Source organism: Balaenoptera acutorostrata, chromosome 16 (genome assembly GCF_949987535.1).
Source record: "Balaenoptera acutorostrata chromosome 16, mBalAcu1.1, whole genome shotgun sequence".
Taxonomy (NCBI): Eukaryota; Metazoa; Chordata; class Mammalia; order Artiodactyla; family Balaenopteridae; genus Balaenoptera; species Balaenoptera acutorostrata.
The window spans coordinates 34,769,002-34,794,009 of record NC_080079.1 but is presented as its reverse complement, the minus strand read 5'-3'; the positions used below and the strand labels follow the sequence as shown (position 1 = coordinate 34,794,009).

General features: G+C 46.3%; 2 protein-coding genes across 9 annotated transcripts in view; both read left to right on the top strand.

Moving 5' to 3' along the window:
* Positions 1-14,710, top strand: part of EXOC6 (exocyst complex component 6) — a 215,122-nt gene extending 200,412 nt beyond the window's left edge. For 7 of the 8 annotated variants that reach the window (XM_057531068.1, XM_057531071.1, XM_057531072.1 and 4 more), the window contains 2 exons: positions 12,212-12,324; positions 13,433-14,710. In XM_057531068.1, the coding sequence (XP_057387051.1) occupies positions 12,212-12,324; positions 13,433-13,565 (246 nt within the window). In that variant the 3' untranslated portion in view covers positions 13,566-14,710. Of the gene's footprint in view, positions 1-12,211; positions 12,331-13,432 lie in introns of those variants that run through there. The other variant, XM_057531074.1, reaches the window with a different exon arrangement.
* A 1,709-nt stretch (positions 14,711-16,419) lies between these two features.
* On the top strand, positions 16,420-24,587 carry LOC103016735 (cytochrome P450 26C1). The gene is made up of 6 exons (XM_007187531.2): positions 16,420-16,623; positions 17,146-17,370; positions 17,863-18,138; positions 19,821-19,979; positions 21,945-22,274; positions 24,210-24,587. The coding sequence occupies exons 1-6, from the start codon at positions 16,420-16,422 to the stop codon at positions 24,585-24,587; spliced, it is 1,572 nt and encodes a 523-aa protein (XP_007187593.2).
* Positions 24,588-25,008: the final 421 nt, after the last annotated feature.

Sequence of the window (25,008 nt, the reverse complement as noted above, 5' to 3'; positions counted from 1 at the left end):
GGTTATCCAGAGGTCAGGTAGGGATTTCATTTTGCACTCCCGTAGTGTAGATTCACATCATGCAAGCATGGTAGGACTTAGATCACAAGCCATTTAATTCCACTGGCTGCATTTATCTTCCCAAGAAGATAAGTCCTTCTCCTGTTGTTTTTATTTAGTTTCTCTTTTTGTATTTTACTGCTCTAACCTGTAGTGAAAGAGGGATGCCAATAGCTATTTACCAACAGGAGCTTCTTAACTAAGGTGCATCTTAAAGTTTGCCTGTTGCCCTTTTGAAGTTCACATCACAGTGTCGTTCCTGTTACCCTGTCCCAGAAATCTGTAACTAACTAAGCACTCAGGCAAGCATCAGGTCCCAAAGTGAGCCATGGCACCGTCTACGTATTGGGCTGGCCAAAAAGTTCGTTCAGGTTTTCCGTAACGACCTTTTTGGCCGAACCCAATATGTACTTCCTTCACGAGTCAGCTTTTGTGTAGTTTGATAACTGCCACCTTTTTTCGTATTTAATTATGCCTCGGGGCTATGGAAAAACCAAATTTATCTGTTAAAACAGACGAAGCAGCAAGTGTTCTGACATGTTTATTGAGCAAATTATTATACCTGACAAAAGGTAATTACATACAATCAGGTCTGGATAATTAGGGGTTAATAAATTTACATAAGAGAAGTAAGTGCCTTTTAGATTTAGAAAAGCAAAAAATACATATCTTTTTAAGTTATCTGAGTAAAAATTATAAAATCTATTACAAGATTTGAAAGAAAAAAGTGAGGATGCAAGCCCCGTTAAATACAAATACTCACCAAGATCTTGTAGTATTCTTTGTCTTTAATATAGACCATAAAGATCCTTAATTTTCCTATGTCCATCATGCTAAGTATGGTAGACTAGCTAACTGCATTCTTTGGGAATCTAAGGCAAAATGGTAAAGAGTCTGTATTTATATTCTAGGACATAAAACTGAGACCTTATCTCTAGAAAGCTGAACAAATGAAATATGTATCTGAAATTCAGCTCCCCACTTCACTAAAAATTTCTTGCAAGGACTAGAACTGGGGTGTCTGCCTTAGTTTCTATGGTAATACCTTAGCAGGCAGTGACAATCTCCCTTTTCCTTCTGAGGCAATTGGGATTTAATGGTCATGGTATGTTTCATTTGTCTCAAATGGTCTGAGTTCCATTCTAAAGAATAGAATGATAATATATCTTGGGGCCTGAAGTATTTAGTTTTATTTTTAGTTTAGCTTTGTTTTTTCAAAAGCCAAAAGTCAGTGTTTATAACTAATGACAAATTATAAATAATATATATTACTTACTTGCTAAAATTTTAGAGTAAAACATATGTGACTAATTTTTTTGAAGACTAAATTAATCCAGCTGTTAGAGTCTCCAAGTTTTCCTTTGAATTATTTTAAAACACAACCAGGGCTTCCCTGGTGGCGCAGTGGTTGAGAATCTGCCTGCTAATGCAGGGGACACGGGTTCGAGCCCTGGTCTGGGAAGATCCCACATGCCACGGAGCAGCTGGGCCCGTGAGCCACAATTGCTGAGCCTGCGCGTCTGGAGCCTGTGCCCCGCGACGGGAGGGGCCGCGATAGAGAAAGGCCCGCGCACCGCGATGAAGAGCGGTCCCCGCACCGCGATGAAGAGTGGCCCCCGCTTGCCGCAACTGGAGAAAGCCCTCGCACGAACCGAAGACCCAACACAGCCAAAAATAAATAAATAAATAAATAAAATCAAGTAAAACTTTAAAAAAAAAAAAAAAAAAAAAAACACAACCATGGGGAGGAGGGGAGAGGAATATCCACTTAGACTCTTACAAATTTTAAAAAATGGTTAGTCCCTCCCTCTTTTTCTTAACAACTGCAGTCTAAAGGAGAACTTAAAGAAACCCCAGCCCAGTCTAGCTTCCCTCATTTGAACAACTACTATATCCTGGAGTAAAGACACATTGGCATACAATTTTTCTTCATTGGCTAATCCATATTGTTTTCCTTTGTTGTTTGATTTCTTCCAAAGTCAATTCATATAAGCAGATCTTATTTCTTCAGAGCTTCAATGAAGCAAAGTGACTCATCAGAGAGAACTGAAAGTCTAGTGAACACCTCACATCATGAATTTCAAAGTTTGATTTCTTTAGTATTGGAAGTCTGAGCTTCATTGGTGAAGTCATTATATAACTACCTGTTATATAAGTGTGGCAGATGATATAATGAATCGGACAGAAAATTAAATGTATGACCTGGGAATGTTTATTTAACATGCTTGATGGTGGCATCACTGGTTTACAAAAGGTAATCTCAGGAGCAGAACTTTGGTTATGAAATATGTTAGTACATTCTATAGCGTAAATTAAATCAGTCAAAGAGACTAGTCTGGCCTTCAGAATAATTATAAGACATTACTAAAAGTTCAGAGTTGTCTTGATTGTAAATAGTTGACATGTAAAGTAAATGATAACATAACCTTCTTATTAATATATATGATGTGGGCTCTGTGTAGACATAAAAGGTAACATTTGCAGTTCATCTCAACATACATTTACTTGGTTCCTACTATATACCAGGTACTGGGCCAAATGTGAAGATACAGAGAGTAGCAAAACAAGTCACCAGCTTTGAGGCACTTACAAAGTACATTATTAGGAAGAAGAAAAGGCACTTCAACTATTGGCGTATTAGAAAGAGACAGGGCTGAGATAGCCATGAACCGTCCAGACTACAAAAGGAATGATTGATATTTGATTCTTTAGTGGGTAGACAGACAGAATAACTGTGGTATCAGCATAGTGAAAAATACTACGATAGAGATTTGTGGAGGGGGCTCTGAGGACACACGAAAGAGGAACAGCTAACGCATAGTGGTCTGGGGAGACTTCCTGAGAGAGGTGAATCCAGATTTAAATTTTATGGAATAAGTAAGAGTTACCCGGGTGAAGAAGGAGGGGAAGGGGACTCAGAGAAGAAAATGACAATGTCCTGGGGCATCATCACGGTTTGTAAGAGAACTTTGAGTAGTTCCTTGTTTAGGAGTTTAAATTCCAAGGCAGGAGAGGAAGCCAAAAAGTCACTTTGCATGTCATGTTAAGGAGCTTGAACTTTATCTTGTAGAAGCTGGGAAGCCACTGAAAGTTTTAAGTAAGTGAATGATATGATAAGATTTGTGTTTTAGCTGCATCTCTCTGGCAGCAGTGTGGAGGTTGATGGATCCTGGCGTATTAGAAGGAGAAGCAGAGGGGATAGGCAAGACCAAAGGCCCCATGGGAGAGAGTATGATATCTAATCTAGGACAGTAGTAGTAGTAGTGGTGGTGGAAGGTAGGTAGCAAGTGAAGTCAAGAAATATTTAGGAAAAAAATATTTAGGAAGTTAAATTGACACAATCTGGCAATAAGTAAGATGCAGGAGTTGTAAGAGAGAAGAGTCAAAGCAACCTGAATCCAGATTTCTGGTTTGAGTAATTAGGTAAGTGCTAGCACTCAGTGTGTGACTCGCCTTACAGTATGAGGCAGCTGAATCAGGTACTTATGACTGAAGAAAAACAAGCCACATATACATGTAAAGGTATCGTAAAAACCAAAATCACACTCAGCTATTTGAGGTAAATCTACTTGAGCAAAATACCTGAAATGTTCTCTTCTGTTTGATAGTTACAAGGTTTTTCGTGTTTTAGAAATAGGGGATAAAAAAATTCTTTCTTTGGTGGCTCTGGTTGGGTTCGGGGGGCGCTGAGCCGCATGGCACGCGGGATCTTAGTTCCCCAATCAGGGATAGAGAACCTGCGCCCCCTGCAGTGGAAGCGTGGCGTCTTAACCACTGGACCGCCAGGGCAGTCCCCCAAAACTATTGATAATAATTTATTAATGTATTCTGCATTCATAAAGAACTTTTAGAAAACTTTAGTTACACATCTTTTGTTATTTGGGTTTAAATACATAATATAAATATTTTAAACCCCAATTGCCAAAAGAATTATTTAAAATTCAACTATATAAGGTGCTAATATTCTTACATTACTAAATGGAGAGTCAAAAGATCCTCTTAAAAGTTTCTGTAACAAATTCTACTCCTAGATATATACCCAAGAGAAATAAAAACACATGTCCACACAAAAACTTGTTCATAGCAGTTGTTATTCATAATAGCCCCCAAATGGGAATAACCCAAATGTCCACTAACTGATCAATGGATAAACAAATGTGGTATATCCATATAATGGAATGTTATTTGGCAGTAAAGAAGAATGAAGTACTGATGCCTGCTACAACATGGATGAACCTTGAAAACATTATGTTAAGTGAAAGAAGCCAGACACAAAAAACCACATGTTATATGACTCCAATTTGGAAAGTGACTGCTCATGGGTGTGGGTATTCTTCTAGGGGATAAAAATGTTCTCAAATTGATTGAGACAGTTGCAGAATTCTGTGAATGTACTCAAGACCATTGATTTGTATACTTTAAATGGATAGATTGAATGGTATGTGAAATATATCTCAAAACTGTTAAAAAAATTTTTTAAGGTGATATAACAAAAAATAGGAGTTTAATTATATTAAAATTATAAACGCAAAAATAGAGAAAAATTGTTATAACTACCAAAAACAGGAAGGTAGTATAAGTAAGGTAAATCCTCATATATGGTAACTACAAGATGATAAATAAAAACTAGAAAAATAAGCATATTTAGAGATATTGAGGTAATCACCAGTATTAAAACAGAAAGAGTTAACATGATTGCTTCTGAGAATGGAAAGGGTAGGGTAGTGGACTGTTGGTTTTCATGACATGCCCCATTTGATTATTAACCATGTATTACTTGATAAAATTAATTTTAATAAAGAGGAACTTCCCTAGTGGCTTAGTGGTTAAGAATCCGCCTGCCAATGCAGGGGACACGGGTTCGATCCCTGGTCCGGGAAGATCCCACGTGCTGCAGAGCAACTAAGCCTGTGCGCCACAACTACTGAGCCTGCGCTCTAGAGCCCACAAGCCACAACTACTGAAGCCAACATGCCTATAGCCTGTGCTTCACAACAAGAGAAGCTACTGCAATGAGAAGCTCACGCACCACAACGAAGAGTAGCCCCTGCTCGCTGCAACTAGAAAAAGCCTGCACGCAGTAACGAAGACCCAACGCAGCCAAAAGTAAATAAATAAATACCTCTTTCCTGTAAAAAAATATTTTTTAATAAAGAATATATTTCCACATAAAATTGTACACGTATATGTATCTGCATGGTCTTTTAGCCATGGTAGTGACCAAGAAATTCAAGGTAAAGCAAATATAGATGTGTATAAATCTGATGATATAAATTCTTTTTGCCTCTTTTTCCCCCCCAAATTCCAAACCCACCTAGTAGTTATTTAGGACTATTACATGGCTTACCATCAAAAATACTTTAAGAACATTCTACTTCTGCTGTGTGCAGTTCACTTGAATTAAGTGACTTGAAGAGACGAATGCCTTTAAGCCACAATGTGCTCAGAGCTTGCTTCTGATCCTCACATAGGTAGGAGTGGAAAGGCTGGCTGAGAGCGTGTTTGCCAGATGGGACGTTTAAAGAGGGCAGGCGCCGTTTAGGGGTCAGGTGTACCAGAGAGCCAAAAGGCAGCATGAGGGCAATTAACACCTGAGGGCAAAAAGTGAGGTGGGTGGAAGCACAATACTGCTTCTTTACAGTTTTTGCCCAAGCCCTTTCTAACTGCTACTGAAAATTCTCTTCCATGCTGCATGTGGAATTTTCCAAATATGTTTTCAAATAGCTGGAAAAGGGTAAAGCCAAGTGCTTTACAAAGTAGATGGAGGGGGCTTCCCTGGTGGCGCAGTGGTTGAGAATCTGCCTGCCAATGCAGGGGACACGGGTTCGAGCCCTGGTCTGCGAAGAGCCCACATGCCGCGGAGCAACTAGGCCCGTGAGCCACAATTACTGAGCCTGCGCGTCTGGAGCCTGTGCTCGGCAACAAGAGAGCCCGCGATAATGCGAGGCCCGCGCACCGCGATGAAGAGTGGCCCCCACTTGCCGCAACCTGAGAAAGCCCTCGCACAGAAACGAAGACCCAACACAGCCATAAATAAATAAGTAAATAAATAAGTAAATAAATAAATAAGTAGATGGAGGGACTTCCCTGGTGGCGCAGTGGTTAAGAATCCGCCTGCCAATGCAGGGGACACAGGTTTGAGCCCTGGTCTGGGAAGATCCCACATGCCGCGGAGCAACTAAGCCTGTGTGCCACAACTGCTGAGCCTGCGTTCTAGAGACCACGAGCCACAACTACTGAGCCCGCGTGCCACAACTACTGAAGCCCGCATGCCTAGAGCCCATGCTCCACAAGAGAAGCCACCGCAGTGAGAAGCCCGTGCACCGCAACGAAGACCCCTGCTCAGTGCAACTAGAGAAAGTCTGTGCACAGCAACAAAGACCCAATGCAGCTAAAAATAAATAAATAAATAAATTTATTTATTTAAAAAGCATATAGAGCTCGTCATTTGATTTCAACATCTATTTAGAAAAAAGACTTGTATTTCCCCCCATTGTGGCCAATTTAATAAGACCCATTTTTCTTGAATCCTCAGTGCCTGATTATATTTCTTCCTTAAAGCTACATTCTGGTTTAGGATTTTTGTTGTTGTTTAAATCTCTGAAGCACTTTAGGAACCCTTGCTTTGGCTTTGTTTTTTGGAGGCAAAGGAAAAATGATCTCCTGGTTTACTTTTGGAATCTGCAAAGCAACTTTGAGGTCCCCCAGGTGGATTTAGTGTTTGGAAAGGGGAATTTGGGGGACTAAGGTTGACCCTGAGCCCCCAGGTCACTGTTCACATTTACAAAAGCAAACCTGGTATCCCCAATTGCTTTTCTCTTGAGGTTGGCTTAACTTTATTTATCTTCTGCCTTGGGTCACTGCCCCTGAGGTGCTTCAAAAGCAAAACCCAAAAGACCCAAAACAAAGAAAGCTAAACCAGATTCAAGGAAAAAATGACCTGGCACTCTGGGTTCACTTTTACAAAAGCAAAAAGTCACTTCAAGAGTTTCATAGAATGGTTTAAAGTCGGCCTAGATTCATTGTGTCATTTGCGCAAAGTGATCTCAACAGGTCTGAGACCCCAAGTTTCTTGGGTGTAGATTTGGAGTGCGACTTAGGATGAGAAGCTGTCAGCAAGCTAAATGCCTTGACACAGACTAATTCAGTGATTCTTCCGTGATTCAACTATTTTGAGGATATAAATGGACCACCCATGCAACCATTTCTTTCCTTAAGCTGAATCTTTTTGTTTGCTGGACACACACAGGGGTGGCTGAGGAAGTGAAACATACAACTCACTTTAAAAAGTTGGCATAAATCCCACCTTATGTTATCAGATTAGTTATGAAGGGTGTTTTTGAATCCTTGGTGAAAAAAAAAGTTAAGTTGCTAATTTTAGGTAATCTTATAAATCATGATGAAATAGAACTGAAGCACATTATTTTGCTATTCATTTTTATATGATCCATACTTTGCTTACTTCCCTAAAGGATTTAAGGTGGAATTACTTTACTTGACTATTGGAACAAACCCATTTTTAGAACTTAGTACCAATTTTCATTTTAATATGCCTGACTTTATCCTTTAATAAGTAATGGTAAAATTGCTTTTGGATAATCTAGGGGTGATTTTGTTTTTGTTCATGTTTGGTCTACATCTTTGGATTTCAGGTATATGTGTTAACTAATAAATTCACCTGTTGAGACCATGTCTTACAGTTTATTTCCAAGACTGAGGGAGATTTTGTATAATTAATAACAAATGTATTATTTGTTTACTGCCATCTGAAGAAAGCAAAACTTGAGATAGAGAAGTAAGGTTTTCCATAATTTAGATTTTAATATTAAGGACATAGTACATCCTGCGAAACCTCACCGAGTGTGAGAGGCGGTCCCCAAGGCAATGACTGTGTGGAGTGAAGAGGAGTGTCAGTGGTTGTACCCGGTGCCACTCCAGTTTCCGCATCCCTTCCCGTCACACTCTGGCTCCAGAGCAGTCACGTTCTTTTTAAACAATCCCAGAGACCTGGGATCATGCTTCTTGGTCAAAATAGGCGTAGGTAGCAGCCTATAGAAATGGACTCAGTCTGTAAATCTGGCCTGGCATAATGTTGGGTAGGACCCAGGAATAACGTCCTAGTTTTGTGTTACATCTTTCATGTCAGTATAACTGTACTTTAAAAAGTGAAAAGGATCTTATAATTGTTATGGATGGAGGGACACTGGTAGACCATTCAGAAATATTAGTGCTTCTTTCTCTAAGAAGATCATTTACCTCAATTAACATTAGACCCAATGCCTTATCATAAGGGTATCTATCCTCTTTATCAAGCCCCAGGGAAAGCCTGGGAAAGGTGGAAGTCAGTTGACTACATTCACTTGCCCTAGTTTGCCTGCTGGCCAACTTTGGCCTTTTCTAGAGCTGTCTTCATAAACCGAAATTGTCTGTAGGGTGCTCATTTTTTGTACTCATGAAGCCTAAGAACAAAGCTCCTAAGTAACTTGGAATAGTGGTCTGGCATCATCAGTCAGGGAGTGGTATTTCTTGAATATCTACTGAGAGGTTACGCTCTGCTGGACATACTTTATGAGTTTGCCTGCCCAGCTCCGTGCAGTTTGTTTCTGTTTACTTATTCAATGCAGTATTATGCATTTGAAAAATCCTTATGATGCCAAAAGCTCCGCTTCTCTGCACTGGTGTCAAATCTCAGAGACAGAGTTTTGGGTGAAGTAGAAAAGGATAGCTTTATTGCTTTGCCAGGCAAAGGGGGACACAGCAGGCTCCTGCCTCAAAAAACTATGTGTCCCAACCCCAGAGAATTTGATGAAGGGTTTTATAACAGTGGTTCAAGGGTGGGGTCTCTGACAAGATTAAGGTATGTGCAGGGCCTGCCCTCCTTTCATCTGTCTCAGATGGTCTCAGGTGGTCTCCTAATCTTGAGGAGAGTCTCTGGTCCCTTTAATCTGGCCTCAGGTGGTTTCTTGGCTGCTCCCCCCTTGATTAGCAACTGTTCACATCAGCCCTTTGGAACTCAGAGAAGGTCATGGAGGCTGGAGTCTTGCCTACAAGAATTGGGGGACAAAAAAAGACTCTTGTGCCTGGGAGCCCCACAGGGCCCTGTCTCTTACACACGTGGGAATGAGAAATCAGAATATGAGATCAGCATGCTTGCTAGGCCTTATCATTCCTTTCCACCCACATCCATGTATCCTTTGGGGCATGGACACTGAAATGGTGCTCAAGTCTATAGCCACTGGATTCATGGCCTGAGAATACAGAGCAAGCAGTGTTAGCTCCTATGTAAATCAGTTTCTATCTTAATATTAAATTGACAGTAGCTTCCTCATATGTTACTCTAGTTTAAGTTACTAAGATTGTGTGTGAATAGTTTTTTTCTTTATAATTTCTTTATGTTAACATAAAATATTACTTGTTTCCTTATTAACTCTGCCTCCCCACTTTCCCCACTTACAGCGTAAACTCTTTGAGGACAGGGACTTTGTCTCATTCATTACTGTATCTTTGGTGCCTAGCACTGTAGTTCCGCACCTTGTAGGTGGGCAGTCAATATTTGTTGAATGAATAAGTGAATCTTATCTAGATCCTTAGCCCTTTTATCCACCTTGGCAATGCATTCCTTAACCATTAATGTGCAAATTTATGCAGATTTCCATTGATATCTACAAGTTAACTATGCACTGTATGTATTTCTATAAAGTATTAGTGTAAATTTGAAAGCATGTGGATTAGACTTGTCTACAGATGGGCAGTTAGGTTAAATTTTGTGGTTCCTGTAATTTCTAGCAATAAGAAATTTGCATATGAGTGTCTGACCATACGTGAAAAAAGTAAGCATAATATTTCTTTATCTAGGAAAGGCTGTTTTTGTGCTGTAAAAGAACCATTTCTATAATCACAGCTGGAGTTGGTGTAGGTTTTAAATTCATTAAATGGGCTCCTCCTTTCCCACCTGGGGGTAGATCAGCCCTTATTTTAAGGCCTCTTCTTCCAAGTCCCAAAGGTCATGTTGCTGTTGCCTTTGGAAAGAAAGGGAATCTGCAGCCAGTACATTATTAAGTGGTTGCTTTCTGCTGACTGTGCTCATGCCCACACCCACTTGAGCTAGCACATACGTATACCTGGAAGAGGCCTCCTTCAAAATGAGGCTTCTATTCTGAATGAGGAGAATTCATTATTGAAATTTATTGGAAAAAAATATATATGTATGTATGTAAACCTTATTTCTAACTCTAAAGTTAATACATGCCCATTGTAGAATATTGTGAAAATAAAGAAGACAATAACAGTTACCCATAATCCCACCACACAAATTACAACTCTTCTTAACATTTTCTCAAATTTTTTTCCACTCTCTTTTGATGGGTTTTTATGTAACTTTAGTAGTAATATTTATCATACGTTTCTTCTCAAACTATTTAAAATTCTATGTAAGCATCAATTTGAATAACCACATGATACTTCTCTTATAGATAGGTATACCTCACTACTTAACCATTCTCTTAATAGTGAGATTTAAGCTGTTTTCAGTGGGGTTTTTTTCTTCTTCAATTTTTGATAACACAAATAACATTTTTGAGATTAATATATTTGTTCATAAGTTTTTATCTACCTTTATTATTGTCTACTGAAGTTAGATTCCTAGAAGTAGGATTGCTGAGTCAAAGGGAATGGCCATTTTTATAAGGTTCTTAAATACATACTGCAAATTCACATTCTAGAGAAGTTATACTAATTTACATATTCACTGCAGAGTGTAGAAAGTAACTTTTCCTCCTTGTGAAAGACGGGGAAAATGTACCTGTTGCTAAGCAAGAGTCAAAAATTACACAGAACTTGAAATATGTTCCCTTTTCTTTTTAAGACACTGTGTTTTTTTAACATTGTCTCAGTGTAGTTTCTGTACTAGTGTTTTAACTTTTGGTATGGCTGGTATGGCCTAGAATGTTGCCTGAAAGAAAATAGTGTGGCTTTTAATATTAGTAGTAAATATTTTCATTATAGAATTTTCTTCTTTGTACAAGAAAGTCTCTATTAGTAGCTGTATATTGGATGGGAAGAGTCAAACAAGTCCATTATCTTCCTAAGGAAGAGCTAGTTTCTTGTAACTTTTTTGTAACTTTCTGTAGGTTTTAACCACCCCAGAAATTTTATACGTCTCAGAGCCAGTGGGTTGGCTCACATATCCTATGAGTAAATACAAATACTTCCTTCATTTGAAAGCAAAACCAATACACCCCTTACTTATAAAGTGAGCTAAAACAAAAAGAAAAAGTAATATAAAAACCGAAGGAAGGTAGTAAGTAAAGCATTTATCTTTCTGAAACAATTCAAATGGGGATAGGAAGTTGGTTTTAAATGGCTTAAAGGGGATTAGGGTTTTAAAGTTGGATAAGGAGTTTGGTGCTTTGGTTTAGGCACTGCATTGCTTTTAAAAGATTACTTCCATATTTGACAACAATTCTAACTGGAGATTATAAAGCAAATAGTCAATTTTAAAACACTATGGAAAACAAGAAGGTTTCCTTTTTGTTGTTGTTTGTTTATACAAAATGATTGCCTAGAGTTAACAGGCTGAGTCCTGAAGGCCTCATTTCATAACACTACTGAGGATCTATCACCAGGGAGAATCCAGCAGAGGTTGTTTAATGCACTTCATTGAGATTATCTGAGCTTTTCGGTTTAAATTACTTTGGGAAAAGTCTAGGTGCAAACGACTTCTTTGAAAGGTAAACATACTTAACCTCTTTTAAAAAAAGAAAAGGTTCAATTTAAGTTCTTTAAAATTCTTCAGTTAGTAGCAGCAACCTTCATTAATTAAATTTGAGTATGAACTGGATAATGTGTAAAGATTAAATCTCTATACCTCAGTACAAGTGTTAATATAATTATATAACTGTTTTCATTATTTTACAATTATTTGAAAATGCAATTAAGTATTTTATTAGAAAGGCAAGGCCTGACAATTTTAGTAATTTGAAAAGTGAAAAGATATTATACACTATGTTGGTTATAAAATGTAGTTAATGAAGTTTTAAAAATGAGATTCCTTATTCTGTTCCATCTGAGAAGCAGGTCATATTAAAATGGATCAAGAGTAGCATATACTTTATGTATTAGCGGTGGATAAATAGTCAAAAGTTGCTTTAACATTTTTCCCCATCTTCCTCAGCTCCTTGACCTGTTTATGGTTTGGGATTGGTCTACTTATCTAGCTGATTATGGTCAGCCAGCTTCTAAGTACCTTCGGGTGAATCCAAACACAGCCCTTACTCTTTTGGAGAAGTGAGTATATTCTGCAAACATTTTTGCATACCATTTTAGCATTTTGTGATCCAGTGATAATTGAACTAGAAATTTTTATCAGAAGAGAAATGTCTATATGGAACTTAAAAGTTCAGTTCATTTTAATGATCAAAACATAAGCCTCTTTCTTTCTCGCCTTCAGTGTTGTGTAGTTTTATATGAGATTTGTTTATGTTGATATGAACAAAACATTTTTCCTATTGTATCCTCAATATCTGACCTAATTGGCTTTAGAAATATGTTTACCGCAGATTGAGAATTGGAACTTTTTTTTTTTTTAAATACTGTAACACAGGAAAGAAAGTATTTTGTAAAATGTAGTTAGGGATTGGAATGTTTGCCACCAGTGCTGTCTAGATCCTACCATGATGGGCTTGGATTCTTTACAGGTAGAGAGGTATGCGTTTCGAAAAAATAATATTATAAAAACTGAAGTAACAGAACACTTACTGGTGCATCTTGTCCAATTAAAAGTAAAACAAGCGTAGGTGTTACTTTTCCTTCTCATTATGTGGCAGGTTTTCTTTTCACTCTACCATATTTCATTTTAAGCATCACTATTAAAATTTTCAATTTTTGAATTAAAAGTATATTATTTTCCCACATTTCAAAATATCTGTGGTGTATTTGATTTAAGAGGACATAAGGAACTGTTTTAAATAAATGTAAGCTTGTTTTACAATGCCATGAAACACCACTGAGGCAAACAAATTACTGCTTTAAATTTTCTAATGTTATTTTTCCTTTCACCTTGTCTTGCTATGAGTGTGACTTGCAGAGTCCATAGAGGGTATGTATTTTAGCATACTTTATGGAATGATATTAGAAAATAGTATCACGTAAGAAAACTTGCTTTAGATTTACATACTAATGCAAAAAACACCACTTCATATAAAATGCAAAATAAAGCTGCTAATATTTTGTGCTTTCTCTGTAATTCTATTAGCAGTACCTATTTTCTTTGAAGTATATTTTTCAAGCATAGGATTAGTGTGAGATAATCCAGAGCATGCCAAGATATTTCACTTGTGACAGTATAGCTTTTAATTTCCTTTTACTAAGCTTCTTCATTCACGTATATTCCCAGGATAAAGGATACTAGCAAAAAGAACAATATATTTGCTCAATTCAGGAAGAATGATCGAGACAAACAGAAGTTGATAGAGACAGTCGTGAAACAGCTGAGAAGTTTGGTGAATGGTATGTCCCAGCACACATAAACTTCACATTGCTTGCACTCAGTGACACCAAATCCATGGTGTCTCAATGTTGATCTCTAACAGGCACTGGTCATGATACAGAAAGTTGTTTGCAGAATTCAAAAATACAGTAGAGAAAAGACACTGATGAGAGAGCTTAAACAAGAAAGAATTATAAATATCATTTGTATGGATTTTTAAATAACGGAATAATATTTTATATATGGAAAACCTGACATTAATTTTTTTTTCACTTCTAGGGAAAAAGGCAAAACTAATATATAAATCAGGTCAAAAATTGTCTATGAAACTGATTGTGTAAATACATTAGAAGAACTTATGCCTCTATATATTGGTGTTTTTTCTACTTAGACTTGAATGATTTTTGTTTTGTTTTTTTGTTTGTTTGTTTGTTTTCCAGTATCTGGTTTTGGAATGCAATTATGTCTGATCTTTCACTGTCATTTTCTGACTTTTAGCTTTAATTTTCACCTCAATATTATTTAAATAGACTAAAATTTCTGATTCTGCTGATTTCGAGGGAGGAAATATAAATCTTTAAAGGTCCCTGAAATCAAACTTAATTTAACCCAGTAAGAATTTGAATTATTTGTTCTACTTGGGTGGTTTAATTTAATCTGAATATGAAGAAAAGGAATTTGATTTTCTAAAGATGCAAGGTGTTTCTGTTCAGCAGGGTTAATATTTCTAACTATAGTGTTTGTAGCTGGCCCCATTTATTTGGTTTGGTTTGGTTTGGTTTGGTTTGGTTCAAGTTAGAAGGACAGAAACTAAGTGGGGCTAACCACTTCAGGTGCCGCTTGTGATAGGAGAGATGTGTTCCTACACACAGAAGTTACCACAGGGGTCAGGTTACTTTCTTCAAAGAGCAGACATCAGTACCGTGTCCTCACTGTGGAAACAAGCCAAACCAAATGAACTCTGGAAAACCTAAAATGAATGTACATTTTACTGTGTAAAGTACTGTGGTCCAGATGGTAATAACAATCTGATCCTTACTTTCTCTTCATTGTATTTATGCTGAATAATCCTTTTGCATTTTCAGGATTTATGCCTGTAAGAAACTTTTATTTGACTCTGTAAAATAAGTGTAAAGAATTATATGTACATTTCTTGATTTTGTGATTAAATATTAAAAAGATTGAGCAAGTTGTTGGAAATTCAATGATACTGCATCTATTTAGAGCTTCCTGACTTAAAACAACTGCTTTCTTCAGAAGGGCTGTTATTCCCTAGTTATTGGAATGGGAGCGTCACCAAAACAAAGAAAATAAGCATTTATTCCCTTGACCATCTCTTATCCTAAAGTATTCAACGTTTTAAAAAATATTACATGGAAAATATGGTAATTCCAGGCACAATACAATCTGGAAGTTACCAGAGAAACCGTGAGCTGCTAGTTCTCTTTGAGGACTAGAATGTAGTGACCCTCCAGTGCCTTACCCAGCTCTCCAGGTAACCGGGGACATTTCCCCGGCTTGGGATGAGGCGTCCCCAGATTCGGAGAGACGCCTCCTTTGTACTGCTTGGAGCAGACCACTGTGGATCCTCAGCGGTGATGGTCTTGAGGAGTTCGCTTTACTGTTCTCAGGAAAACAAGCACCCTGTACACACACACCCCACCCCGCACCCCTCGGGTTGCGCTGTAGGGACTGGGACGCCCGAGTCCTGGGGCATTTCGGGTCCCACAAAAAGCCCCAAGAAGCAACCATGTAGACTGATCGGGTGGGAAGGATACGAAGCGGGAGGGGACAGTGAATTTGGTCCTCGAGCCCCGAAAGGCGCCGGGGGATATCTGCTCCTCGTGGGATTAGGGGGTCTCCGTGAAGCTTTGAGAAGCAGTGACACTACCATCTTTTGAAGGATTCTGGAAGCGGTAGACCTCGGAGGGGTGGGGATGTCGAGATTCTCGACCCCGGCCATCAGGGCTTGCGATGCCAAGGTAGGCATCGAAGATCGCAGTTTCCCTGAAACAGAAGCAGAGCAAAGGGGAGAACCCCCAGCCCTTTAGGCTTGGAGTGCCGGGAAGGGAAGGAGCACCTGGAAGTTCGAGTGTGGGGATCCCAGAGAGAGCCCGCATTATCTCCGTGCGCTCGGTCAGTCCACCCGCCGAGCTCCTGCTGGGAGCCGGGAGGTTCTTGGCGCGAAACTGCAGGCCCCGCCCGAGGATCTGCGCGGGGCACGGCCCCCGGCTTAGCCGTAGCGCCGCAGCGGCTGCCACTCCCCTCTCCAACCCCTCGGAGAGCGCGCCGCTGCCCACTGCCTCCAATCATTACTCTGCGTGGAGCGCTTTAAATATGCAGAGGCGGGTCACGTCGTGTAAATCGGTATCAATCCGTAGGGAGGGAGCCAATATCTATATAAATGTGGCCTGGGTGGGCCGAGAAGGGTTAAAAGGCTGGAGAAGAGAGAGGTGGGCGGGGGTCTACAGTCCGGGCGAGCGCAGCCCTGGTTGGCAGCACCGGTGAGTTGCTCCTCTCTTTGCCCTCCTTCGCTGCTTCTATCGAAGGAGTGCTGACCAGGGGAGGTGGGAGGTGCTCGGCTCGAGCGGTCCCGAGGCAGCCGGCGCCCGCGCGAGGGGCTTGCGTTTTGGCCCGGGAGCCGTCGGACTCCGGGAAAAGTCTTGAGCGCGCGGGTCTCGATGAAGGCATGTTCCCTAAGGGCGCGTGGTCACTGCTGCCCTCCGCTGCCCGTCTGCTTTTAGAGCGAAGTCCTTGTCCGAGGTTGTAAATCTCGGTTTTGGTCCTCAAGCCTCAGGCCCTTTCCGGACAGAACAGGTGAACACTGCGCGCTGCCGGCGCCGCAGCTCCTGCGCCTCCTGCGCTCGGAGCGGCCTGGCCCCAGCAGGCTCGCCATGTTCCCCTGGGGGCTGAGCTGCCTGTCGGTGCTGGGGGCGGCGGGCACCGCTCTCCTATGCGCGGGCCTGCTGCTCAGCCTGGCCCAGCACCTCTGGACCCTCCGCTGGACGCTGAGCCGGGACCGAGCCTCTGCCCTGCCCCTGCCCAAAGGTTCCATGGGCTGGCCCTTCTTCGGGGAAACGCTGCATTGGTTAGTTCAGGTGAGCAGTCCGTCGTTTCCGCACCCCAATATGGCCCCTTCTTCCCTATCCCCCACTGGTTCTCAATGTTCCCAGGGTTCGTAGCCAGCCTCTTCCTGTCGCCCAGGGCCCCAGGGAGCATACACGGCCCTGACCTTTGCCCAGCTGCTCCCTCGAAGGGACCGTATGTCACTGGCGTTCTCTCCAACGCAACTTAAGTCCCGACAAAACGCGGGGGTGAACAGAGGGGTTCCAGGACCCTATGTCCTGCCACCATAGAATCAGGAGTCAGGGGCGAGTCTCAGCAGTGAGCTCTTTGGCGCTCGTGTCCCCATTCTGAGCCTCAGTTTCCTCTTCTCACCAATGGGAACAGGAGCATGTACATTCCCGTAGGGTAGTCGCGAGGCCCATTTGAGACTGTTTTGTAAAGAATAAGGCGCCAGCCTAGAGCAGGAGGTTTTTATCAAGCGGCAGTTGGGAGGTCTGGGCTAGATCCCCCGCCGAGGCCCAGCAGCCCCATCCCTCTTCGCTCCTGGCTCGCAGGGCTCGCGCTTCCACAGCTCCCGCCGGGAGCGCTACGGGACAGTGTTCAAGACGCACCTGCTGGGCAGGCCGGTGATCCGCGTGAGCGGCGCCGAGAACGTGCGCACAATCTTGCTGGGCGAGCACCGCCTTGTGCGCAGCCAGTGGCCGCAGAGCGCGCACATCCTACTGGGCTCGCACACACTGCTCGGCGCAGTTGGCGAGCCGCACCGGCAGCGGCGCAAGGTGAGCCTAAAACAGAAGGTACCGTCGGGACGTCAGACCCGCGGTTCCAGAGAACCTGCTGTGGGCCAGGCCGGGGCGAGGTGTTAGGGGTACACTGTGAACCTGGCCAGGGCCCCTGACTAACAAGTGGGTGCCATTGGGCCAGTCCCTTACCTTCTCCGGCTTTGGTTTATAAGGCCAGGACTGGGACTTAAAGGTCCTTTCATCTTCGATCTTCTGCGATTCTGATACCAGAAGCGCTGGAAATTCAAACTTAGAGAGGGTTAGCGACGACTTCCTGGAGGAGGTGGCCCCTGTAGCCTGGATGGATGGGAGGGGCTGTGTACATCAGAGGAGAACTAGAGGGAATGGCGAGAGCAAAACCCAACATATTTGGGTCCGGGTCTCTTAGAAGAGGAGAAGGGGGCCGAAATTGGCCTTTTGGCTCCTAGGGAGTCGCGGAGCAGAGGGAGCCGGACGGCTGCCAGGGCTGACCCCGCGCGCTCCCCACAGATCCTGGCGCGAGTGTTTAACCGCGCGGCGCTGGAGCGCTACGTGCCTCGCCTGCAGGGGGCGCTGCGGCGTGAGGTGCGCTCCTGGTGCGCGACCCGCGGGCCGGTCGCTGTCTATGAGGCCGCCAAAGTGCTCACCTTTCGCATGGCTGCGCGCATCCTACTTGGGCTGCGGCTAGACGAGGCGCAGTGCTCGGAGCTGGCCCGGACCTTCGAGCAGTTCGTGGAGAACCTCTTCTCGCTGCCCCTAGATGTGCCCTTCAGTGGCCTGCGCAAGGTACTGCCGCCCCTCCCCAAACCTTCCCTTTGGGGCTCCCTCGGTGCGCCACAGGCGTCACCTCTGCTGGGAGATGGAGGCTCTGCACAGTGTGGGGAGGCGGCGTGGTGTGGCGGTGGGCGTCGGGGTTGGCCTCTGTCCTGACTCGCTGTGTGACCCGCGGCGGGCCACCCACCCTCTCTGGGTCACGCCTGAGGGACGAGCTCCAGCCCCAGCAGCCGCCGGCTTCCCGACGTTGGGTCTCGGTGGCAGGCGCCCAGCCAGTCGTCCCAGCCCCTCCCCAGAGCGGCGCCTCCTGGCCTGGCCTCCAGCGCCTCTTTGGAAGCCCCGTGGCTGCGGAATGGATGGGAGCACTAGGGCCGCAGACATGCCCCCGACCCAGCCCGGCGCCAGCTGGAGAGGGGTGGGTACCGGCTCCCCGGCCCGCGGCCCCAGGTCCGCTAGTTTCCGGATCAGAGAACCATGGCCTCTTCAAACTTAAGAGCGATGGGCTGGGCCCAGAGGGCAACCGAACTGGGGCTTCTTATTGTGCTGATGCCCTGGTTTTCAGTCACCTGAATAAAAATAATAGTTATGTATAAACGTACATGCTATATGGGCTGATTGCCTTGGGTACATTTTCTGATTTAATCCTCTCAGTCTGCAAAGTATTATTATTCTCATTTTACTGATGATGAAACTGAAGCTCAGAGACATTAAAAGACTTACCCAAGATCCCACAGCTAGTAGGGAGGGGGGCAGGATTTGAACCCCATCTCCCCTGACTAAAAAGCCCAAGTGCTCAAAATGCTTCCCCAGGCAGACGCTTTCGCTGTGCTTGCTGCCTGAACTCTGGAGGGCCACCCCAGCCCTCTTGCCTACCCCTTTACAAAGGCTAATGTTTAGACTTACAATAGTGTCCTTTAAGCCAGAGCTTTCCTGAGCGCATCAAGGTGTCCCTTCCTCTCTGCACTGGTGCCCACTGCCCATGCCTGAGCCTTGTGCAGGGAAAGGACAATGGACTGACTCCCTGGCAGGGTTCTGTGCCAGACATGGACACTTGACAGCTGTGTGACTCTGGATAATGGCTTGACCTCTCTGAGCCTCAGCATCCTCCCGTCAGGAGGACAGTAACTGTTTGCCTTGCCCCAAAGGGGGCTTGTAATCAAGAGAGAATGGTGTGTGGGGGTAATGGACAAATTCCTAAGCATTTATTGAGCCCCTTCTGTGTGCCAGGCATGGAGCTAAGCTGGGAAACTTTTTTTTTTTTAAATTAATTAATTAATTAATTAATTTATTTATTTATTTTTGGCTGTGTTGGGTCTTCGTTTCTGTGCGAGGGCTTTCTCTAGTTGCGGCAAGCGGGGGCCACTCTTCATCGCGGTGCGCGGGCCTCTCACTATCGCGGCCTCTCTTGTTGCGGAGCACAGGCTCCAGACGCGCAGGCTCAGTAGTTGTGGCTCACGGGCCTAGTTGCTCCGCGGCACGTGGGATCTTCCCAGACCAGGGCTCGAACCCGTGTCCCCTGCATTAGCAGGCAGATTCTCGACCACTGCGCCACCAGGGAAGCCCTAAGCTGGGAAACTTTTAACACCAGGCTCTCAGCAGAGCCAGACCAGCACTGGGAAGATTTTGGGGGTAGGTGTCCAGGGCTGGTCCTCTCAGCCTTCCTGCCCCACCTCCCTTCTCTCCCCACACATCAGGGCATCCGGGCACGGGACCAGCTGCATCGGCACCTGGAGGAGGCCATTGCAGAGAAGCTTCATGAAGACAAGGCTGCTGCGGAGCCAGGCGATGCCCTCGACGGGATCATACACAGCACTAGGGAGCTGGGCCATGAGCTCTCAGTGCAGGAGCTGAAGGTAGGTGGCGGGAGATTTCTCCTCCTCTCTTTTGCATTTCTAGCAGGTCTCTACACACATGCTGCATCCCTGGAGCAACGGAGCTACATGCCGTTTGGGCCCACTTTGAGCCACAGGCACTCCTCAGGGTGAGGGGAAAGAGGAAACCTGGGTTCCACTTATCGCTCAGCTGCACCCACTATCTCTGTGGCCTTGGGCCAGTCACCATCCGTCTCAGAGGAGAGTCGATGGCATGAATCCTAGGCCCTCCCTTACCGGTTCTGGCAGCAAACAGCTCTCCCCCTCCCCCACTTCTCTGTCACTCCATGCCCTTGCCTCTGCTGTCCCCCTGCCTATGAAGCTCTCTTTACCCCTTTTCTCTACAAACCCTAAGGGTTCAGGGTTAAATTCCACAGTCTCCTTGAAGCTCCCCTCTTCCTCCCCAAATCTACACTTCCATGAGCCACCTTGGCACCTGGCACCTCTTTACCTGTCTGTTTTGCCACTGCAGAATCTCCTGGAGAATTAGAACCCCTCCCCATGTATGCATAGTGCACATACAATGGAGGTAAGGAGGGAAGCTTTGGAGTGGTCCCTGGACCCACCTGCTCGAGAACCCAAAGAGTGGAGAGGTTGGGGGGCAGGGAAGTTAGAAATGGGAACACCTCAAGCCTTCCATAAGCAACTCCCATCCTTTCTCTGGGCCTCAATTTCCCACTTTCCGCTAGCCAGCCACTGAAGGGTGGGGCTCACTCAGCCTGAGTTTCTTCTCCGAGAACGGGACTAATAATCTCTTTCCTGACTCTTGGGTGGTTGTGAAGTCTGGAAGAGTCAAAGGGGTTAGAAGTAGATGAGCGGGGGGCTCTTGAGTCATGGGGGAGCCGGTGGACAGGAGCAGCTCTGGGCTGGGAAGGGGAGTGGTATGCAAAGAAGTGGATGGTCCCTCTGCCTTGGCAGGGCTGGGGAGCTGGTGACAACACCCTCCAGGTTCTCGGGAAGGGACCCACTGGCCAGAAATCTTCAGTTCTGGCTGGCCAGGGAGGACCTTGGAGCCCCGAGGTCTCTGTCCCAGCTCCCCATCTTGTCCAGGGCAGGCAGTTAGCCTTGGATCAGGTCATTCATTCCACACATATTACTATCTACCTATTCAGTGCCAGGCTCTATGCTGGGACTGGGGATACAGCAGTGAGCAAACTATAGCCCTTGCCCTCGAGGTGCGAGAGGGGAGGGGTACACATTCATCCTATAATAACAAAAATCCGTGTGTAAACACAAACTGGGTGCTGCAAGGAAGGAAGACAGCACACGGGGAGTTGGGAGGGCAGAGGCAGGCAGTGAGGGCTGGGGCCTGGACGCTGAAGCCACCAGGCGCCTCCGTCCTTCCGGCAGTGCACACCAGGAAGAGGTTTAGTCACTGGGACCACCGCTAAGCAGGAGGAGGAGCACGATGCTTGCTTTGGTGGGAGGCTGGCGCTGCCGCTGCAGGTGCCTTGGTCAGTTCCACTGCGGTTACTGTCAGGACGCCCAGCTGGGGTTGTCGGCAGCACTGCAGGCAGCGCTGCATGGTTAAGAGCGCTGGAGTCCCAGCTCGGCTACTGGGACTGGTGACTGCAGGGACCTTGAGCACCTCTCAGAGCCTCAGTAAAACGGGCACTGTGCCGCACAGGATCGCGGTGAGTATTGAATAAGTTAATACACGTAAAGCGCTAAGAACAGTACACAAAAACAGTTCCTGGCATTATCTTTGGGAACCTCCCATGGCAAGTGGATAGATCCTCCTCTTGCTCGTTGCTATCTGTGACTTCCCCAAGTGTCGGACTTGGGATTCAATCGACTCCAGGACCTGCACAGGTAGCCGCGCCACGGGAGCACCGGGCGCTCTGGCCTGTGCACAACGGCAAATGTGGGGCCCCTGCGCCTCCGTTAGGGGGCCACGAGGCCGAGGCCCAGCTAATGGAGACTCAGCGCTCCCGGGCTGTCTTGCAGGAGTCAGCTGTGGAGCTCCTCTTCGCCGCCTTCTTCACCACGGCCAGTGCCAGCACGTCCCTCGTCCTGCTACTCCTGCAGCACCCGGGGGCCATCGCCAAGATCCAGCAGGAGCTGGCGGCGCAGGGGCTGGGGCGCGCGTGCGGCTGCGTGCCGGCGGCCTCAGGGGGCGGCGCTGGGCCCCCGGCCAACTGCGGCTGCGAGTCCGACCTCAGCCTGGCGGCGCTCGGCCGCCTGCGCTACGTCGGCTGCGTGGTCAAGGAGGTGCTGCGCCTCCTGCCGCCCGTGTCCGGGGGCTACCGGACAGCTCTGCGCACCTTCGAGCTCGACGTAAGTGCGCCGCGCCGCCCGCCCGCCCCACCCCGTCCCGCCCCTGCCGCCGGCCGCGGGGAGGCGGGGTAGGGGTTAGGACCGAGCTGTCTACTCTTCCCGTCTCCGGACCTCCGCTTTCCCTCCTGGAAGATGGACCGAATCCTCTTCCATTTCCCGGGAACCACGGTTGAGGGAGCAAAGCAAGGTTAGGGACCCTGTACACTTCAGCTTTTGGCAGTGGTCCGGGTGAGTCAATTAGAGCCGAGTTTTAGAATAAAAACATCCTTTTCTCCGCCCAGCACCCCCCTTTCAGCCAGTGAGGCTGGGTGGGGCACAAAGAGAGACCCCCACCATGTCCCGTACCCCATCTCTCTGCCTCCCTCACAAGAAAAAGGGGTTAATCATTGTTACTAGTCCAGGCCTCTGGCTGAGGCCGGATTCCAGGGAAGCGGGGTAATTAAAGTATGGGGTATGATCAAGGTGGCATGAGCTGGGCAAGAAAGTTAAGGTCTAGGACTGGCTCCATCTCTCTATGACCCTGGGCAATTCCCTTCTCACTCTGGGCCTCAGTTTACTCTCTGGAAGGAAGCTGCCTTGGTCCCTTCCAGCTTTGACTCCACGTGGGGCCGGGCTGTGCTTCGCAGTGGCAGCATCGGGGGAGGGGAGCCCTAGCGCCGCTAAACTGAAGGTGTTTGCCTGAATGGCTGTCCCTGCATCCCCCCTACCACCAGCCCAGTCTCTGGGCAGAGTGGGCAACTCCTTCCCTGACCCTTACTTTAGACTAAACAGCAAGTGTCCCTAGTACATTGCATACCAGGATTTGAGGACCCCTAAGGGAATGGGATTGTGCCCCTGAGGTGCTGTCATGGAAAGAAAGGGGGCCAGAGCCAGCACCTTCATCACAAACTGGTATGAAGAAGAGAGTGCTCTCTAGCTGAATGACACCAAAACATTTTGGGAGCTGGCATTTGAACTGGAACAGTGATGGGTTAGGATGGGGACAGCACATCACTGAGAGGGGATGGCCCAGACAAAGGTAGGTGGATTAGTGAGGGGTTTAGAAGTGTCTTGGATGCTGAATCTTGGAATTCAGACATCATGCAGGCCTTGGGATGCAAGACCTTAGAGGAACCGCAGGAGAAGGGCACTGGACCACCAGGGTGAATAGAGGCAGGGATCTTAGCCATCCTCCAGGTTCCAGATGGGAAAACAGGCCTAGAGAGGAGAGGGAGAGCGCCTTGGTGATTCCAAGATCTGTTTGCCTGTGAGAACCTCCTGAAGCTGTTCAGGCAAGGGAAACAGGATGGTCGGGGCTGGAAGACATCACAAAAGTGGAATAGCTGAAATAGTTGGAGGTGAGCAAAGGGAACATGAAAGCTGCCTTCCAACAATTTAATTCTCGTGTGCACCTTCTTAGAGTGTGGCTGCCTGATCTGAACATTACTATACAGCTGATGGGTGGCGAGGACAGAGAGGCAGTTTTCAGTTCAGTCCCAAGAGGAGCTGTAAAATTGAGGTGACCGTAGAGGAGCTGTCGTTTGCATTGTTCCGACCCAGGCAACTGGTGGGTGCAGGACTAGAGTTTAGGTGTCCCGATCTAACGTGAGAACAAAAAAGACAAAAACAAAACAGTGAAACAAATCATAGAGCACATTTACTGACCACTAATATATATGGCCAGACCCGTTATTTGAATCCTCACTACAAGATGGGCATTTTTGTTCTCACTTTATCAGTTAAGAAACTGAGGCTCAGAGATTGAGCATGTAGCCCATCGTCACACAGCTCGCCAGGGAAGGAGCTGATATGGGTATGCAGAGCGGTAGCTTCCGGGTTAGACGCGCCTCCCTGCTTGTTTTCGGAAGCCTGTTTGATATACCCCGGGTGGAGGATCGGTTCGGGCTGGGTTTCCGGGTACCTCGTGGTCAGGCGGGTCTCCTCACCTCCCCGCAGGGCTACCAAATCCCCAAGGGCTGGAACGTGATGTACAGCATCCGGGACACGCACGAGACGGCCGCGGTGTACCGCAGCCCGCCTGAGGGCTTCGACCCAGAGCGCTTCGGCAATGAGGGCGAGGATGCGCGGGGCGCCGCCGGCCGCTTCCATTATATCCCGTTCGGCGGCGGTGCGCGCAGCTGTCTCGGCCAGGAGCTGGCGCAGACCGTGCTCCAGCTGCTCGCTGTGGAGCTGGTGCGCACGGCGCGCTGGGAGCTGGCCACGCCTGCCTTCCCCGCCATGCAGACCGTGCCCATCGTGCACCCGGTGGATGGTCTGCGGCTCTTTTTCCACCCGCTTGCGCCTTCGGCTGCGCAGGATGGGCGACGCCTCTGACCCGCTGCGCCGCGGAACCTGACTTGGCCAGTGGCAGCGGAGCACTTGCGGAGCCGCCCATCTGCCGTTCCCCAGTACCAGGTCGGGCGCACTCTCTAGTTCACCAAACGGTTACCGAATGCGGCTCTGTGCCGGACTCTGCGGGAGGAGACGTGTGAGCCACCGCCACAGCACTGGAGAAGTGCCCTGGCCAGTGGGAAGGTGCCTCCTGCACTCCGCACGCACCCTGAGGAAGGAAAGGTGGTGGGCCAAGTCTCTTAAGCCCTTCCCAGGATTTCGAAGCAGGGATGGAGGGAAGCCAAGCCCGGGAGGAGGCATGGATCGCAGGGCCGTGGGGAGGCTTGCTAGGGGAGGATTGGGCCGTAGAACGATGCGGGACCTGCAACGGGTCGCGAGGAAGAAGGGACGCCGGGAGCGCATC

Excerpts from the sequence above, each read along its gene's own strand:
- LOC103016735 (XM_007187531.2), top strand. The coding sequence starts at position 16,420 with ATGTTCCCCTGGGGGCTGAGCTGCCTGTCGGTGCTGGGGGCGGCGGGC. Across the intron at positions 17,371-17,862 it reads CGCACCGGCAGCGGCGCAAG|ATCCTGGCGCGAGTGTTTAA; the intron begins GTGAGCCTAAAA and ends CGCTCCCCACAG. Across the intron at positions 19,980-21,944 it reads TCTCAGTGCAGGAGCTGAAG|GAGTCAGCTGTGGAGCTCCT; the intron begins GTAGGTGGCGGG and ends GCTGTCTTGCAG.